Consider the following 19,023-nt stretch of genomic DNA (forward strand, 5'->3'; position numbering starts at 1 on the left):
ATGGTGGTGAGTTGATGGTTGGACTGAATGGTCTTTCCCAATTTCCCAGTGATTCTATGATTCTAAGAAATAACCCAACAACTCCAATGCCTTGACCCAAAGACAACAGCATTACTCACCCCAGGAAATTCTGCTCTTCAAGAGGTTCTCAGAATGGTCATTGAGAAAATCTTTTGTTGAAAATCTTTCATTGAAAATCTTTCGTTGTCACCTAAAAAGCGCTTGATGGGTTTTTCCCCAATGCATGGCTCCAGAATTAATTTTTATTTCCACTATGGGCAATACCCAACACGGGAGGTGGGGAAAGCGTGTTGATTGTATGAGGAGAAGCATCTCCCAACTGCTGACTCGGGCTCCTAAGCATGGAGAAAGGGTTGGATCCATGATGAAGAGGAGGGTGGCAAAGTAATGGAGATGGGTATCAAGTGCTGAGAGAAGAGGGCACAGTTCTCTCAGCTGGAACTCACTGGGATTTCTGGGGAGCTGGAGACAACTAGGAGGAAAAAAAAATAATCCATCAAAGTTGTGTGCTGAGAGCTGGTTAAAATGCAGGGAAAAGCATAGAAAAAAATCAACCCACCACATAACTCAGCCCATAGGACAGAGGCACAATGCTGCAAAATTTCAGAAAAGCAGCACAGCATCAACGATTCCTAGTTTCTTGGCACCCACAGGGCTGGGAGGGGGTCTGATGAAATCTTTGGCAGCAAGATGAGCTTGGGGAAAAGCTCTCTCACATGGCACACTGTTAAATCCCAGCAGCCACAGGACAGCAAATGGCTCCAAGGGTGGATTAGAGGAATTGTGCACAGCAAACCCAGGGGATACTGCTAGCACAGTGGTAGCAACACTCAGTGGCTGTACCCCAGCAAAATGCTAGTGCTTGAGTTTATTTTAAAAAACTTTTCTTAAAAAGCAGCTTTCCCTCCACACCACCCTGCTAGAGAATGTTTTGCCAAAATTGGGAACCCACAACCCCAAGCATCCTGCCCACAGGGGCTTGGACTGAACCCTCTTCCCACTCTCCCATCAGCATCTTTAGGGTAGAAGCAATAATTTTGGGAAGTTTTCCCATTCATCCTAGGCTGTGGATGCCCCATCCCTGGACACGCTGAAGGCCAGGTTGGATGGGATCCTGGACAGCATGATCTGGTGGATGGTAGTCAGCCCACAGCAGGAGGGGTGACACTGGGTTATCCTCAAGATCCCTTCCAGCCTAAGCAACTCAATGATCCTATTCCAAACTTAAGTGCACTCCAGATCCCGCAGACAGCTCAAAGCCCTACTTCTGTGTTTTTCCTTCTTAGCCCATCCCAAACATTTTTCTCACATTGCCAAGAAAAATCACTTATCCTTGACTGCTTGCATGAGAAAAAAAAAAAAAAAAAAAAAAAATTTTGGGCAGTTCACCTGGTTTCCATCCAGCCAACCCACCCTGCTGCATGATCTTACATGTCTTCCAGTCTCCTCCCCAAAATGGAGCCACTTTTCCCCACTTTCACAGATTTAAAAAGGGGTTTGCACTTCCTTAGGGGGAAGTGGCAGTGGGGCCGAGCACATGAAGCCATGCTCTGCTCATCCCATTGCTTGTCACCAAACTTGCACAGACTCAAAAGCATGCAACAGTGTGTGGCAATAGTAAGAAGACACCAAAACACTACAAAATCACCCATTTTCTCTTTTCCTCTGGGGCTTTCCCGAGGTTCTGGTTGACAGAGGTCTTGAGGGATTTGCTTTGCAAACCCTTGGAGCATGGAGGGAACACAGCTCCCATTGCTGCTGATGCCCATAGATTGCATACAGCATCCTTTTTAAAAACTCTGTTGTTATGCTCCAGGCTGGAAAAACAAGAGAACTGTGGGACTCTGCCCATAGGTCCCAGGACCAGCCCTTAGCATCAATATTTTCACACAGCCCCAAAGCTCCAAGTGATGACAGCCATAACTTCCCAGCAACACTCCCAGTCCACACTAGCAATGATGGGTTATTCTTTTTATTGTTTTTCTTTAAAAATATAGAGAGAGAGAATTTGGGGCTTGCCAGGAACAAAAGAACGATGGGAGCAGCAGAGCGTCTCCAGGACTTGGCTTCTCTCCCTGATGTTCCCTAGCAGGGAGAACACATCACCCACTACTGGAGTGCCTACAATCCAAACTCTGCTTTTTTTAACCCCCCAGAAAAACTATACACAATGCATAGGGATGAGCACAAGGAAGATGCCCAAAGCTGGACTGTTCAGCTATACTCATCCTCCTGACCTCAGCTCGGTACCTATCATTTGCTATCCTAACCTGTCCAGAATGCCCCAAAAGTCAGACACGGGCAGATGCAACCTGATGCTCTATATGGGTTTTTCCTTTTGCTTTTCTTCCCCTTGCAGTTCCCAGACTTTCCTTGCAGTGACAGCAAAAGCCTTCAGCTGCACTGAGCATCTCTCTGCCTTCAGAGAACGTTAGCAGAGCTGATGAACAGTTTAAAGAGAATCAAGAAGTGAAGGAAGCAAAGAGTGATATAGTTTATCTGATGGCTGAAAACCTGTAGCCTCAGCCCCAGATTTCTCCCCTGGAAAGCAGTCCTGACTTTCCCTGAGCTCCCCAGCAACACAGCAGCTATTTATAATGGCAATAAACCAAGCAGCAGGACCCACATGGAGGATGTGGGCATATAAATAGCAGCAGCATTTGGAAACAACTGCTCTGGACTATTGTCTCACTTTTATTTTTAATTTATTTATTTTAACCCCTTTGCACTGGAGAGAAACCATCCCTCCTGCACACCAAATCACAGCATCCAAAACTCCCAAACCAGAGCACCCAAAACCCCCAAACTGAACCTTGTAAAGCCTGGAAACTTGGAAAATCCGAATCTCAAGCAGCTCTGTCAGCTCTGAGCAGAAATCAAAGCAATCCTTTAGAGGTGCTGCATTTATTCCAGGTGCCTGAAGGGGCCACCACCAGCTTCATGCTCCCCATTATCTCTGGGATACAGTTTGGAGATGCAGTGGTGCAACAAAACTCTTTTCCAAGTAAAGCCATAGATACACTTCTGAAAGACCTCGAAAGAATAAATCCAAGCCTTCTGTTTATTTCATTTATTTAGCACAAGGTTGATGACAAATAGTGAGCAGCAAAAGGAAAGAAAGCAGCTTCTCCACCATGGGACCCCCTGTAGAAAACAGCCTTTCCATACCCACGTAAGCACAGCTTCATCTTTCTGACCACAGCTCCTCACACAAGCAGCACAATAAGAGGAGCAGGTACCATAAGGATCCAGAGTAGGGATGCAGAACACACCTCGCTCAACCCAAGCGCAATGTAGGGTAATTAAATAAGATGTACCAATCGTTGCATCTTGCTTTTTCAGGAGGCATTTCAGAAAGCACAAAGGGAGCACTGCAGGACAGCTTGGGCGATGCTTTTGGTGAATGGGAGGGAAAGAAGCATTTACAAAGAGCGCTTTCATTTAATTCACCTCTTCCAAGCTTCCCAGAAATCTGGTAAGCAGATTTGCATCTTACGCGCTCACAAAGTTGAATCGCTGCCCTGTAAATGCCTTTTGGGTGATTAGACCCAAACTCTTCAGCTTCTGGCTGTGGGGCCCAGCCATCAGGTTCCCATCCCAGCCCTGACATCAGGCTGGAAAGACTGACAGGCCCCAGGTGCACTTGTCCCCAGAAAGCTGACATTTTCCAGCAGAACAGGAAAGCATGGGATAATTTGCCCAGAGCGTCTGCATGGGACACCCCAGCTCCATTCATCCCTGTTTTCTCCCTTGTGCTATTAAACAGCCCTAAAGTCTGCCACTAATATGGCTTGAAGTCTTCTTCCCTGAGCCTCCAGAGTGTGCAGAACACGCTCCAAGCAAAGCATGAGACCTTCTTCTTCTTCCCAGTACCCAAGCCTCTGCAAATGGATTTAGGATCTATGGGGTTGCCCTACTGAAATCTTCCCAAGAACACCTTCAACCCTCAGGTCCCCATGGAGAGGACCACCCCATGGAGAGGCCACCCTCCCAACACTGCACCAAAGGGGGGGAACTCCTCCAAGACCGGCCAGAATCTTCAGCAGGAGCTCATTGGGTTCTTATGAGGAGCCTCTCAAGACTTTCAGCAATTAGCCCTAACAAGCCCCCACTGGCCTCTGGCACCCCCACTGGCAGTTGAATAAATGAGGTTTCTTGCTAATTATAGCAGGCCAAACAGCCTCTTGGCCTTCACGAAGAGACTGACTTGCAAGCACTAAGTGCACTGAGGCTTTGGCCAAACACTCTGCCTGGATTCCTGGCAACGTAGTGATGCACTGGGGTCAGCTTGGGACAGCGATCCCTGTTGTGCTCTGCTCCCAGGGGAAGCACATGCATGCTGGTCCCTGCTTTCCACAAGCTGCCCCTCTCCTGTTCCTTGTTTTGAGTAATTCATACTGAAAAATGTGGATTTATGCTGTTCCTGGCTTTGCACACAAGCTCAGGGCAAGACTCAAGCATGTGTTCAGCATCCTGGCTGGGTTTGGATGCAGACTCCATTGCTTGGGGTCAGTGATTGAGAAAAAATCCCAGTTCTTGATTCCCCATAGCCAGCTTCCCCCAAGGCTTTAAGACCCAAATTTTGTTCTCAAGGTAGGCAGGTGTCTGGCCACAAACAGTTCCCAGAGGTGTTTCCCACTGCTGCTGCTTTGGAGATAATTCAGATGTTGAGAAGGAGCTATCCCAAACTGTTCTTGTTTCAGACCCTCAATGGGGTTCCTTTTCACCCCATAGGATGGATATGCAACGGAAGCATGGAGGAAGGCAGAGCTGAGTTAAACCACAGATGAGGAAGCACTTGGTTAGGCACCAGCAACCACAGCCCATCTTCGGGGCTATGAGGGATCAGGGGATGTCCATGTAGGCAGGAAAGGGATGGAGCATGAGTTATATCCTCAGGCTGTGAATCCTGGGTGTTCATCTCTGCCAGCTTCTTCCTTTTTGCACCACCAAAGGGGGAGCACACAAAAAGGTGGAGTAAAAGCAACAGGAGACACCAACCCCCAATTCAAAGGATTATTCCCCACCCGTGCTCTCCCTAAAAGTGATATACCTGTTTTAGCATGGTACAACGATCTCTTCCCCACTCCTGTGGGAACATCCAGGCAAGAGAGCATCACACACAGGTGCTAACTCAGCTTTTATTGGCACAGGGCACAGTGGCGCACAGTTGCTTCTCAGAAGACACACCAGTGGCACGCCACATGTCTTCCAAAAAACTCCCCTGGGGTGGCAAAGCAGAGCTCTGCATCTGAGAGAAATTGCACAGAAGCAGCTTAGCAAGTGGACACTCGACGGCACTGATGATGCAGCAGCAAAAAGATGCAAGCCTGGCTCCTTTGCTGCCCCATAACAAAGCCAAACTGAGCAAAATAAAAACCCCGCCAACTTATCCAGCTAAAGGGATGGAGCAGTTAAAATGCAGATAAGGGACTAAGAATCATTTGCACTCCTCTGTATCCACACCCACTGCTTGCACTCTGGGAGTGTCCAGGACACACACTGAGCTGAGTTCTAGCGCAAGGGCATGCATCAGGAAGGACATTACCCCACGATGGAGCAATGTGACCTAAGCCTAATGTTGCAGGGCACAGCAGTGATGCCATCCAATTTGCTTCCCCTTAAAGGCTGGCAGCTCTGGAGATGACAAACAAAGGGCAGCCTCAGCAAACAGCCCCTTGCCCAGGCTTTTATTTACAGTGATGTTACAGGAGAGAATGCCAAGGAGCTTCAGATGTTAAAAAAAAATAGCTTTTAAGAAAAGCCAGGGATTAGCAGACTTTTTATCCTTACTGTAAACAGATCTCTGCTTTAAAACATGCCCTCCCTGCCAGCCCAGGAACATGAAGAAGGGACAGGGACAGACCCAGCGAACTCTCTGTGGGAAGCAGAAATCCCATAGGGAGGTGTGGGTGCTGGATCTGATCCCCAGTGCAGCCAATTGGGACCCGCAAGCATTGACACAATACATCTGAAGTCAATAGGAACAACCTTTGTTGCTGACATCAAGCAGGAGGAGGATGGGTGGGACAGAGGAAGAGCATCCTTCCTGCAGACCCAAAGCCTGTTTGTAGTGACCAGGCTTTCAGAGGTTGCTGAACACTAATGCCACCTCTTAACATTCCCCTCCTGCTCTACATACTGCTCTTCAACCCCAAGTAAAGCAGCTCCTCACTACACAACAGGCGCCTCAGCAGCAGGAGGACCCATCCTTCAGTCCTGTTCCTCTGCACCAGGGATGCTCACTCAGGGATGTAGTCCCTAAAAGAGTTAAAGCTGAGACTCCGGCCTGCTGAGTTCAAGGTGGAGCTGGCTTGCATCTTGGGGATCTTCTCCATCACTTTCGACACTGTCCTCCTCTTGAAGGAGCCTGGGGAAAAATGCCCCTGCCTCATGAGCTCTTGGTAGAGGGTATTGAACACTGCCACAGTCTCCTCATAGCTGTCCCGAGTAGAAATCTCATAGAAAGGAAGCTTCAAAGCTTTGGAAAGATTTTCACCCTCTTGCGTGGATACCATTCTGTCAAACTGCAAGTCCTTCTTGTTGGCCACGATGACCACAGGCGGCTGCTCGCTCCCGCCGCTCCGCTTAGGGCTGGAGTGGATGTGGTTGATGAGGAAACACAACCGCATCACCTCGTCAAAGCTGCACCTGTCTGTCACCGAGTAGACCACTGCAAAGCCATCGCCCCACTTGATCTTCTCCTCTATCTGCAGGGAATCTTCCTCCTGGTGGGGCAGAGAAGTTGCCGTTAGTATGAGAAGCCCCAACATCTTCTAAATACACACACTGCAACCCGTAAAACCTTTCACGGGGACCCACCACCATTATTTCTGAGGATCTTTTGACCTGGGCTCTCACATAGCATTGATAGCAAGCAAGCAAGCCCAGGAGAGGAGTCTGCTGGGCTGAGAGATGTGATGGATACAGACTGCAACAGAACCACAGAGGCACAGAATCATAGACTCACCAAGGTTGGAAAAGACCTCCAAAATCATCCAGTCCAACTGTCCACCTGCTATCAACGTTTCCCCACTAATCCATGTCCCTTACCCCACTAATCCATGTCCCATGTACCACTTCTAAACGTTTCTGGAACATCACAGAGCCATAGAGTATCCTAAATTGGAAGGGAAGGACCATAGAGTCCAACTCCTGGCTCCACACAGGACCACTCAAACCTTAGGTCTGAGAGCAGTGTCCAAACACTCCTTAAGCTCCAGCACGTTGGGGCCATGACCACTACCCCACCATTAGGTGCCCCCTCAGCATCCTGTACTCTGGGCCCAACAAACCAAACAACCTCAGCTTCTTGTCCTCCAGGCTGTTACCCATCTCCGTAACCCTCCTATGGATGCTAACAGCTTTATATCCTTCTTACATTGTGGCATCCAAAACCTGCACCCAGTGCTCAAGGTAGGGATGGCACAGCTCAGACAGGCCTCTGATGTGTCTGCCATATCCACAGAGGGTACAGAAAGACAGGGCTGCTGCAATTCACTGGCAATCCAGTGCATAAACTTTCCAAAACATTTTTTTTTCGGAGATAAACAACTCAGCTGGTATTTCAGACATAACAGATTAAAGCTGGTGAAAGAGCAGTGATGGCCAATTTCAATAATCCTGGGTCAGCCAGCTCTGTGAGCTCACCTGTCCTGCTGTATCAAGGATCTCAAAGTGCACCATCTCCCCGTCAATGACAGCCACGTGTCTGTAAATCATTTCTGGAGGAAGTCAGACAGAGAAACACAGCAGTGAGAATCCCCAGGATTGCTTTCTATTTTATTTTAGTATGTGGCTAAACAAGCCTAGCTCCCTCAGCCTTTCATCATAGGAGAGGTGCTCCAGCCTTCAAACATCTTATTGAGCTCAAGAAGGAAAAAGCAGCAGGCAGAGAGAAGGTCCAAAGAAGAAAAACTTACTTCCCTTTTGTAGGGGAAAAAAAAATAGGTTTTGCCTTATGAAAACAATTGCCAAAAAAAAAAAAAAAAAGAGATGCAAGAGACAGGGAAGTGCTACAATGGCTGTTGGCTCTGACCACTGCAGCTGGTCTGCTTGAGGTGAAACAAGGGAATAAGGTGAGTTTGGAATTCGAGAAGCATTAGCAGCAAGGAAAAGGAATTTACCTACCTAGTGTTGGGTCATAGTCTCCAATGAACCTTCTGGTGATGAATCTGACAGTCAGTGCTATTAAGAACAGAAAAAAAAAAAAAAACAGCAACAAACTCAGTTATAATCATCAGAGCAAAATATAGAGAAATATTGGTTGATGGAGGCAGTAGGGTTGGAGCAAAGACCGGCCCCTATGGGAAGTAGGAGATAGTATTACAGCAGCCACAATGCAAACCCAGCACTGCATCAGGTACCTTGGCAATGCTTCACATTCCTGTATCCTCCTGAATTAGTCCTATATCTAATTAACCCAGGCCCTGGGAACACGGATTTTGCATGCTTTTGGCAATTACTCACGTCAAGGACTAAAGCTCAATGGGATGCTATGGGTAGAAAGTAGGGTGTTACTCAGCTCCACACACCAAATACCTCCACCACCCCAAAGCTGCCTGCTCATTCAGCAGTGTAAACGCTTTTCATGACAATGAAACTCGGCAGAACAGGGATGGAAAGCAACAACAGGCCCCTGGGACTCTGCTAACTCAATCTCTTGCCTTGCCAGGAGTCCCTCTGCTGTCAGAAATGTCCCTTCAGGGCGTGTGGATGGGAAGCAAATCCTGCTTGGTGGCTGGGAGCAGAGAGCAAACCAGTCATAAACTCGTAACACACAGCTCCTTGTACGTGTGGTTCATGGCCAGGGTTGATAAATTGCTTTTTCTGGCCCTGAATCCTGCAGAGATTTATGCACATGCTGAGTTTTATGGTGGGTGAACATGAACTCAATGCGTAGGCAAGCTGTAGGGCCAGGCTCTTCCTCTATATCACCTCTGCTGATGCTATGACTGCCTGGATGGGTCTCATGAATCTCAGCCCTGTTTGTTCAACCTGACCCAGGCACATTGCAAGGAGGAATAAAAGCCATTGGCAGAAAATCTGGCAAAAGTCATCTGAACTCCCAAGTCGGAGTACTGTGTGGCACAGTAAACTGGGAGGGATGCATGGAGAAATCCTAAGCAAGGTCTTCCATATGACAGCAGTGTGCTGCAGCAAAACAAGCCCTGCAAAGGCAGCATGCGCAATTAAACCTCTCTTATCTGATTACCAGCTCTGCCGGCAAGACAGGGAGATGCGAAGCCCAAAATTACACTTAAATGGCTGGCTGAGGTCTGCTGATGCTGAAGGGCCATCCAAACACAGCATGGGCTTTCTCCTCACCCTTGTCACCTGTATCCATCAAGGCAGCTTGCTCAGATCCAATCCATGTGCCCCCAGCTGCAGGTGGACGAAGCAAACCAGTCAATGTTGCCTTTTGTAGGCAGTATCTTTGAAAATACACTGTTGGTATATTTTCTGGTGTGGGCAGAGAAGTGGTTTGCAGGCTGAAGGAGCAGGGCTGATGTGAGTGACTTTAGCACTTCAAGTAGGTTATGATGGTAATGATTATGGACAGGAGCAAGAGGTGGCGAGAGAGGCAATGGGAGCAGAAAGTGAAATCAGTGGAAAATGAGTAGGAACGGAGGGCAGGACAAATAAAAAGCCCCAAGAGAGGCAGGACATGGAGGCTGCATGCCAGACATCAGCACAGCAGGAGAAAAAAACAGAGCAAGGGCAGCAAAGGGAGCATGAAACACACCAAACCCAGAATATGGCATTAAACTCTTCTGAAGGCAAGATGTTGATGTAAAGCTTGCAGGAAGCAGAACTGATGTGCTCCCACACCGAGGTGATGTTTGCTTTCTGCTGGGATAACCAAGGATCCCACAGGAGGTGTGCAGCAGCATCCTTCAGGTGGGACCTGAATGGTTGGGGGAAACTGAGGCACAGCAGTCCTGAATTCTAGGAAGCACCTGATCCCATGTCGTTATGTTCAGCAGCCACTCAGTGCAAGAGAGTGTGGTGTTGGACAGGCAGAGGAGCCAGTAAGCGAATTAGAAATTGGCTCAGGTGCAGGAACCCAGAAGCTGCCCTTCAAGATGAAGGCAGCAAGGTGCAAGCACATCCAACCACCCATATAAAGCATTATTTTTCCCCCCATCTTGAACATAAACAACCTCAGAGAGGGCTCTCTTTTGAGAACCCCAGTGCAGATAAGGATAATTTGGTCTTTATCGATGACGAAGGGGATGCTGTGATGCATGACCAAGCTGTGTTGCAGCCAATTCCACAGCCCCGTGCAGCCACGTGCTGAGCATTTGTCCTGCTGCACAGTACACCCTCTCATAAGCTTTATAGTACCAATCCATCTTCAGCTGGCACTCTGTAAGCAGAGCTTCCCTCTGAAGTTTACACTGGGATCAGCAGCAGAAGGCTGCAGATAGCTCAAGGGAGGGCTGCACTTCCAGCCTCCCTTGGGTGATTTATGCTGGTTTTAATCTTGGAGCTACCAATGGGGTTCGATTCTGTGATTCTGTGATCCACAGACCTGTACCCAAACTCAACCCTCCTCAGGGGGTTGGGATACAAGGATGGAAATGCCTGAGCTGCTGCAACACCTTCCCATAAGACCAGAAACTTTAAGAAACTTGCTCTGGAGAGCAGAGAACTGCTCCCAGCTGGGTTCATCCAGGTGAATGCAGCAGAGGTGGGTAAGAAAATTGTGCTTTTACTTCCCCACAGAGAGTGCCAGGCCTGGGGAGTCCTTCGTTAGGCATTTCACTTTAATATTCCCTTTGATTTCTAGAACTGCAAGTTCCTGATCTTTAAGCAAGATCTCCCTTCAGGGCAAGAGGGGGAAATTGTGATATATTTTTTTTTGATAACACGAGGAAAGAGGAAAGCAAGAGGCTGGCTGGTTACTGTATATGGAAACACAACTCGGACAGCCCTGACAGCTGGCAGTAAGCCCAGCGGAGGTGCCACCACTGCACAGTTTTAGAGGTTGTGCCTTGGTAGAGAGGAAAATGTCACCCAAGGACACGGCAGCCCCAATGTCATCTCCAGAGCTGGTTGGGGCGGCTGTGCTCCGGCAGACCTGAGTGCTGCAAAGAGAACTGCCAGTCCCGGCTGGGTGAAGGGTTGCCCTAAATCCTCGCAAGGGGATAGCAGGGCAAAGCGCAGGGAGGAAGGAAAACCAAACCCAAGCTGCTAGGGAAGGCAATTCTGGAGGAATTCACTCCCCATCCCGCACCAGTCCCTACAGGAGACCCTCCTCCCCCCGGTCCTACCTGTCTTGCCCACGGCGCCTTGCCCCAGCACGACGAGCCGCAGGGTTCGGGCAGGGCTCAGGCTGACGGAGCGCCGCAGGGGCCGCGGGAAGCTCATTCCGGGCCCGGGGCTCCGTCCCTCGGAGCTCCGCGTTCCGTCCCTCGCAGCACCGCGCTCAGCAGCTCGGAGCTCAGCGCTCCGCCCCAGGGGCCGGGCAGGGCTGGGTGCAGGCGGGCTGGGGGATGCTCACCTCCTCCTCCTCCTTCTTCTCCTCAGCCCCAGTTAACGATCAACTCCCGTTTGCTAGGCTTGTGGGTAAGCAGGAGGGAAAAGCCCCGCAGCATCTCGGCCACCTTCAGCAAACTCCAGAATGCCGCTTGCATGGACGGCACAGGTGACAGCAGCGCTAAAACTCCAGAACAGACACGAGAGAGTGTGGGGCAGTCAAAGTCCACTCTAGGGCTCCAGCCTCCCTTCCAAAGGCTTTCCTCATCCCTCACATGGGCCGCTCTTTGCCTGATAAACTCTGGTGAATTTGCCTACAGTGTAACCCAGGTCACATGCACTCAAGGTAACCCAAAACAGGATATTTACAGCCCATAAAGCGTGGTGAAGCTGAACAGCACTGGTGCATGCACAGACCCAAGAATTGTGTTCTGGCCTTGAACATGTAGAAGGGTTTCCTAAAGATTGCTACCAAGATAGAAGAGTGGCAGCCATTGAAGCTCTCATCGGTAAGAGGGCACTGGAAAACAAGGGAAATAAGCAAGTGGAGATACAAAACACTGAGGTGATAATTGCTGCTATATCTTCTACATGGTGCTCCTGCCCTGCAACCTCTGAGCCCAGCTCCATTCTCTTTGCACTTATGCTGCTCTTACCATGACAAGCTGGCACGTGCTTCCCTGCATCAGTCCGTGCTCCTCCAGCACTACTCCAGTGCTCACAGGAACCACATTTGCAGCTTGACTCCATCTGGAGCCCAGAAGACATCAGCAAGAGCTCCAAACCTCAGATTTCAGGACAAAAACCCAACTGTAGAGGGGGGTGTCAAGAAGTTTCCCTTGTGTTCCTCTCCTATTTTTAGTCCCATTTCCTAAGGAAATGATTTGTCTGTCAAATTTGATTGATTTGATTGTCAGTCAAATCCTGTCTTGCTTGACCCTGTTCAGTTTTTGAGTACATTGGCTGATTTCAGCCAAATCTGACAGCATCTGCGCGTCCTGGGTAAATTCTGTGTATGTTTTTCTGTGCATTCATCCCAACTGCATCCAGGAGCCACCTCACCCATTGCAGGTGCTTAGATTTCATCCCTGCTTCTAGCAGGACACAACAGCTTATCCACTTCTTGCTGTGCTTAAGCTGAGCTGTAGTGCTGCTATGCATGGTGTGTGCTGGGCCTCAGTTCTTGCTTCCCCAGCAGTGATTCCTTATAGGTGTCTCACAAGCTTCACCAAGGGAAGGTGCACTTCATTCAGAGTGCATCCTTCTTCGGGGTGTAACAGCAGAAAAATGATGCCACAGCCCTGATGATGCATATTAATATCCAGGCATGAAGCCTGTAAGAGGATACTTCCAGATTTTTTTTTTCCTTTTTTCAACAATTGGGACCAGTGAGCTTTTATCAGCTGCATTGCAACACGCTGCTGCAGCATTTCATAGAGAAAGTCCTGGCTTTGTTGTGGCTTCAGCTCTCTGACCAGAAACAAATTTGGTGCTCTCACTGCACCTCCACGTTGCGGTGGGACCAAAGCTGAACCACAGCACCGCGTTCAGCCAAAATGGCCAGAGAACACTGGGTAGAAGAAGATCTATTCCAATGATCTCCTTTACTTCATTAGCCTTTAAGACAGAATTCAGCGGAGTCCAGGCAATGCTATTTGTGTACTCTTCAATTCTTTAGGAAAAAGTTGGCTCAGGCCCTGGAGCTGTCACATTTACATACCTGACAGTGCATCTAGGGATACTGGAAAGCCATGCTGGAACACCATGTCATCCCAAACACGCACTGAGAGGTGGCACATACATGGGCCCACGTCTACTGCAGACCTTTGAAATGGATCATGATGGAAACACAGCATTATGACTTGCAATCGCTGAACCAAGCACCTGTGGCAGAGCCAGATGAAAGTAGGTGGGGGTGGATATTGCTTTCTGCTGAAATATTTATGGCCAGGCTTCTCGATACTTGCAGGTTATTTATTTATTTATTTATAATATGCTGAGTTTGCACTGGGAAAGGGGCCAAATTCACTCATGAATCATGTCCCTGCAAACCAAAATCCAGCAGAAGTAAAACACTGTCCTAAAGCAGACACAGAACAAAATCACCTCGAGCCCCAGATCATGGAATTCCCATAGCATGGTCCAAACAAAATCCCTGCCGGATCATTGGCTATTTTGAGAAAAGAAAAAAAAAAACACCTGAACTTTGCTGGCTCAAAAGTAGCAGTGTGTTTTTATTTAGGAGAGAAAGATAAAGAGGAAGCCAGCCCCTTTCTGCTCTGATTTCAAGGTGCAGGAGACCAGAAGATCCATGCTGAAAGCAACAATGTCAAGCTGACTTCAAAGCCAGCACCTTCTTTTTAAAACTAAAAAAGGCATTGTAAAGTTTCAGTCCCAATAGCAGTTAGCTCATCTCCTAAGCACCCACCCAAAGGGTTCAAACCCCACGTAGTCAGGTCACGTCTTACCTGTAATTGTCCCTCATTAATGACTGTACAAACATTATTCCCTCAGAGACAGCAATCACGCAGCAAGCCTCGCTAGTAGCATGTGTCCCAAGAGTTAACACTGGATGGGGCCATCAGGGAATGCTCTCCAAGAATATAACAAAAGCAACACTGTCAATAAACATATTTTTAGTTGCTATAGCAAAGACAGCATGCAATTAAAAGTTCTTTCAGACTTCAGGGAGCACCAAGCCCACTCCTTTCTCAACAGTGTTGCAAGCTCCTATCGGAATCAAAACCTGACTTTGGTTCAGCTGTGCAAACTCTGTATTACTAGCCAGGCAGAGACACTACAAAACAAGGACACGGATCCCAATCGCTTCACCCATGTTCTATAAATAGGGAGAGAGGAAACAGATGAAAGGCACCTAGCCCCTGTGCTCGCTCATATCCAGGCTTGCTGTCTGATTTCTCCATAATGGCTTTGCATTGGCCTGGACCTGGTGGTGAAGCATCTCTTTTCTTAATAGAAAGGGCTATTTCTTCAGTCACAAAAGAAGAAAGAAAACATCTAGTGCAAAAGACATCAAGCCAACACGGCTTCCCAGTGCTACATTCTGTCTGCTGCTGATTTCTAACCACTGAGGCATACTGCAATGTGCAGCCAAAATGTGTCCGGATCATGCTGAGAAAATAAATCTGGCTGCACATGTTAGTTCAAAGATGCCTTTGCAGAGCTGACAGGGGAAGTAAAAGAGAAAGAAAAACACTAAAAAAAAAAAAAAAAAAAAAACACCAAAGGGACATATTAACAGGATTTCCCTTCCACCCTGAAGGCCTGAATGAGATATCCTAAGAACTTCTTAAGCTACTTTGCCACTTCGCCAGGATGAATGCCTGCAGCCTGTGCAGGCTGCTGAATGTTAAGCAGGCCTGTATCATAACTAAGATGTTAAGTCCCTTGGGTCCCAAAGACAGAGTTCAGGGCACTTCTGTTTCTCTGCAGAAGCTGGCCATCAGAAAGAAAGGCTGCTGCTGCTGCTCCCCACATCCATCGCACTTCATTATGCTGCACACATAATGGATCCTCACAACAGGAAGGCTTCACGCTGTGTGGAACGGCTGTGCTTGTGAAGCTTATTTTAGAGCACAGAACAACTTGCCAAGGGATGGAAGAGGAATCCCATCATGTAGGTAATTGACAGCTCATCCAGATGGAGCTCTGAGACGCTGCAGAATGCCATCCTGTAGGATGGCCAGCATGGGCCGTTTCCACTTCAATCCCAATGAGAATCCATTTCTTCATAGAATCATAGAATTGTGTCGGAAAGGACCCTTAAAGGTCATCTAATTCAGCTCCCTGCAATGACCAGGGACACCTACATCTTGATCAGGTGCTCAGAGCCTGATCCAGCCTGAACTTGGGTGTCTCCAGGGATGGGACATCCATCACCTCTCTGGGCAACCTGTGTCAGTGCTTCACCACCCTTACTGTAAAAAGTTTCTTCCTTACATCCGTTTCCCCTTGTTTCCCCTCACAACAGGCTGCTTAAGAGTCTGTCCCCTTTCTTTCTTACACCTCCCTTTAGATATCAAAAGATTGCTACCAGGTCTTCAAGATGTGAAGCCCAAAGACAAGCCGCTGTGACCATCACATCCCATTGGAAAGAAAGAAGAGTACATGCCATTTAAATTAATGAAACATGTTCCAAAATCTTGAAAGCATCTGTCTGAAGGGAGGAAAAAAAAAAATGAATTAAGGTGCCACAGTCCATAGCTCTTAAGAGGGTGAGGGATGAAACAAGGGCTGGGGCTCACATTCAGCCAGGCCACAGCTCGTTGATCCTTGTTCACCAGCACATAACACTCGCTGCCATAGCTCAGGCTCAATTAGTGCTTGGCTGAACACTTCTCCTAGCTCTTTTGGAAAGAGAACAGGGGAACAAGGGGTGCGCAGTAGGGGTTGTGCAGTTCAGCTGGGATCTAGTAACACCCAGGCATTTATATCCCAAAAAAGAGAATATGAGAGCAGCACAAGGCTGAAGCAGAGCTGGCAGAGAAGCAATGGCACTTACCAATGCCTCTTTTTGAGCAAACCTCTCGGCCACACTGGTAAGAAAACAAGGCTTCCTTAGAGTGGTAAAATGTCAGCATTGCAAAGTCTGTTGTCCTTCTTGCTGGGATATGAAGCAGAGTCCTATCAGCATTCTTCGAAAGCACAAGAGGGAAAGCAGAACAGCCAGCGGCTTTGTGGCCAGTGGGCAGGGAGCAGGCACTAGAATTCAGCTCTGATTCAGAGCAGACAGATGCCCTCTGCACTGTAGGCAGTGAATTCTTATTTACACAATGTCAAACAGCACCAAGGGGAGACTGAAGGGAAGCAAACTCAGCAGCTTTGCTTAGAGAGGCTGGATGGCAGGAACTTGGGTCTGGATCTCATCTAAGCCACGCAGATGCCTAATTGTCGGAGACTGGGCAAAGCAGCTCTCAAATTCCACCCTGATCTGACGTGCTATCCAAAAAGATGTTTTGTCCTAGCAGATAAATTTCCATGATGAATCAGTGCTGCCTGTTTTGTTGAAGAATTCCTGCCCTTGCACAAACTATTAGAGTGTGGCAAAGCACACGAAGCAGCCAAAAAAGAAAATCTCAAGTGGCCACCCACAACACATGAAGTCAAGGAGACTTGCAGCTTCACTTCAGAGAACCAGGATTTCTGCTTCCATTTGGTGTGTAAGGAGCTTTAACTTCCTCCAAAGAAAACGTCAGGAGTAGCCCCATTATGTCTCAGTCTGAATGCACCACATTCAATAAAATCTGGATATTTTCCTCTTATTTCCTGGTTTCTGACTGAATTCTTGATATTTGCTGAAAAAGGCACTGAACCCAGCACAAAGCCAACTAACTTCTTCTTATGTCTTTTCTGGATTAGAATCACTTTTCCCAAGGGTTTTGGTTTTTTTTTTTTTTTTTTTTTTTTTGGAGGGGACACATGGATTGAAAATATTTTTCTTTTGAATAAACCCTCAGCTCCTTCTTCCAGCTTCTGAGCCATGAAATCTCTCATGATTTACAAGTGTTTCTCTGCAACCAGGAAAGCTAGAAATTTCCCCTGGAAGCCATGCTGTTTCTTAGCCCCAGCACTCACAGACCTTGAGAAACACATGGGAATTGTGACGTTCCCAGTCAAATTGCTTCAGCTGGCAACGCTGCTTCCGCTGCGGACTCTGAACAGCCTGTAACTGGAATGCAGTCCCTGCATAGTCTGTGGTAGTACACTCTTCATGCCAGCACGCTGGCACCACATATTGCAATTAATTGCTACTGCAGGGATCTGTGGCCCCAGCAAGGAACTAAAGCCGCCTTTGGGAGAAGCAGAAGAGGTAGCAGTGCCAGAAGATGGTTTTCAAAGAAATCCCCCCATACATACTTCTGTCTGTAGGAGCTTGAAAAAGAAGAAGCAAGATGAAATGACCAAAGAAGGTTACCGTAGAACAGAATCATGGAATACCGTGAGTTGAAAGGAACACATAAGGAACATTGAGTCCAACTCCTAGCTCCGCACAGGACCACCCAAAAATCAGACTGTATGACTGAGATGCTCCTTGAATTACAGCAGCCTGGGGCTGTGCACACTGCCTTGAGGTGACTGTTCCAACAGCCAAATTGAACCTCTTCTGCAGAAAGATCCCTGCCTCTGTATTCTTCTAGTAGCATAAAATCTACGCACCCAACCCCCTGCACAGTCAGAGAAGGAACAGCTTCTCCCAGGGGCTGTCCATGCCAAACTATCCAAAGCAAGGAGAGACAAGTCAGCCTCTAGAGATGACCCCCTCTCTTTGGTGACTAGAGAACTGGCTTAACCCAAGCACATCCTCAAGCTGAAGTAAGGCAAGATGAAAGCAGCCTGTACTACAAAGCTTGATGCTTAAAGCACATCAAGTTATTTCCTGCATGCTTACAGTGACTTATAAGACAGGACAAGACCCAGATATACTTATGCTCATAACCAGCATTTCCTCCATTCAGAGTAGGGGCAACATTACTTTAAGGAAGGAATTGCAGCAAAGGCACATAAGACTTGTTAGAAGCAAGGAATTCCCTACAAAAGTGCAAGGTGAACAGAGCTCACTTGTCATTTCTCAAGGTGGCTGTAGGGAATCTGACAGCTACGCCAAGAGCCTACTGAAAGATGCAGGAAACTCTTCCTAGTTGTCATCACTGTCCAGAAACAAATGCAATCCTTTGCTGAATGCACCTTTGCTGAATATGGCCTTGCACATGCTGCTCAGTGATCTGCCTGATTTGCAGAATGTGAAGAGAGAAAAATACCAAGACCAGAGATCAAAAAAATTGCTTATGGAATAGGTATGAAATCACTAAGCCACTGGTATCTGTTATTTCAATGATAAGATACACACAGAATTTACTGCTATGCAATAGTTTGGCTCACCTTTAAGAAGAAAATTTCCCAGCTGCATCTTCTGTTGTTAATGTTTAAGAAGGATTTTCACATCTTAATACAATCTAGGAGTAGATTTGGGATCCTGCAGTATTCTCTTACCCCGCAGTCTTCAGCACCATGTTTGCTGTGGGTCACAAAGCACCACAGAATATTCCCAGAAGCCACACAGTGCCAAGATTGTATTAACAGATCAACAAGAGCTTGGTAAGGAGAGGAATAAAAATAAACAAATAAATAAATAGCACTTAACACTCTTAAAAATATCTTGCCTATCTGCAATCTCTGAAGAGCACTGAGTGTTTCCAAAGGAGAAACAAACTCATCAAAACATGCATGCCTCTCTGCTAGCCTTAAGTGCACCCACAGTTCCAGGGTAGGGAAACTTGCAAGGACATGAGTAACTAAGGCAAGTGGTGGGCTCTTTAAATCAACCAATTGTGCACTTATGTCCTGCCCTCCAGGCTGAGAGACCCATCTGTGGGACTGGGAGTTGATGGCCCTCTTCTACAACCAGTGAAGTCCCAGTTATTTTTAAATCAGCTGAAACACAGATAAACAAAAGCACTCAGAGAAGTGTGCAGCCAAAGGTAAATGTTGTTGGCATGAAAC

The 19,023-nt window shown here is 47.6% G+C and overlaps 1 protein-coding gene across 5 annotated transcripts; it reads right to left on the minus strand.

Moving 5' to 3' along the window:
* Positions 1-5,148: 5,148 nt before the first annotated feature.
* LOC122186221 (ras-related and estrogen-regulated growth inhibitor-like) lies at positions 5,149-19,005 on the minus strand. Of its 5 annotated transcripts, none has more exons than XM_042882695.1 (6): positions 18,403-19,005; positions 13,971-14,095; positions 13,223-13,326; positions 8,152-8,208; positions 7,672-7,745; positions 5,149-6,749 (listed from the first exon to the last, which is right to left on the minus strand). In XM_042882695.1, the coding sequence occupies exons 2-6, from the start codon at positions 14,003-14,005 to the stop codon at positions 6,264-6,266; spliced, it is 756 nt and encodes a 251-aa protein (XP_042738629.1). In that variant the 5' UTR covers positions 14,006-14,095; positions 18,403-19,005; the 3' UTR covers positions 5,149-6,263. The 5 variants fall into 5 exon arrangements, with proteins under 5 accessions (XP_042738629.1, XP_042738628.1, XP_042738633.1 ...); XM_042882694.1 differs by having other exon boundaries at positions 13,971-14,120; XM_042882699.1 differs by lacking the exons at positions 13,223-13,326; positions 13,971-14,095.
* Positions 19,006-19,023: the final 18 nt, after the last annotated feature.

The sequence above is a fragment of the Lagopus leucura genome, unplaced genomic scaffold, assembly GCF_019238085.1.
Source record: "Lagopus leucura isolate 7727_CA_CO unplaced genomic scaffold, USGS_WTPT01 Super-Scaffold_100035, whole genome shotgun sequence".
Taxonomy (NCBI): domain Eukaryota; kingdom Metazoa; phylum Chordata; class Aves; order Galliformes; family Phasianidae; genus Lagopus; species Lagopus leucura.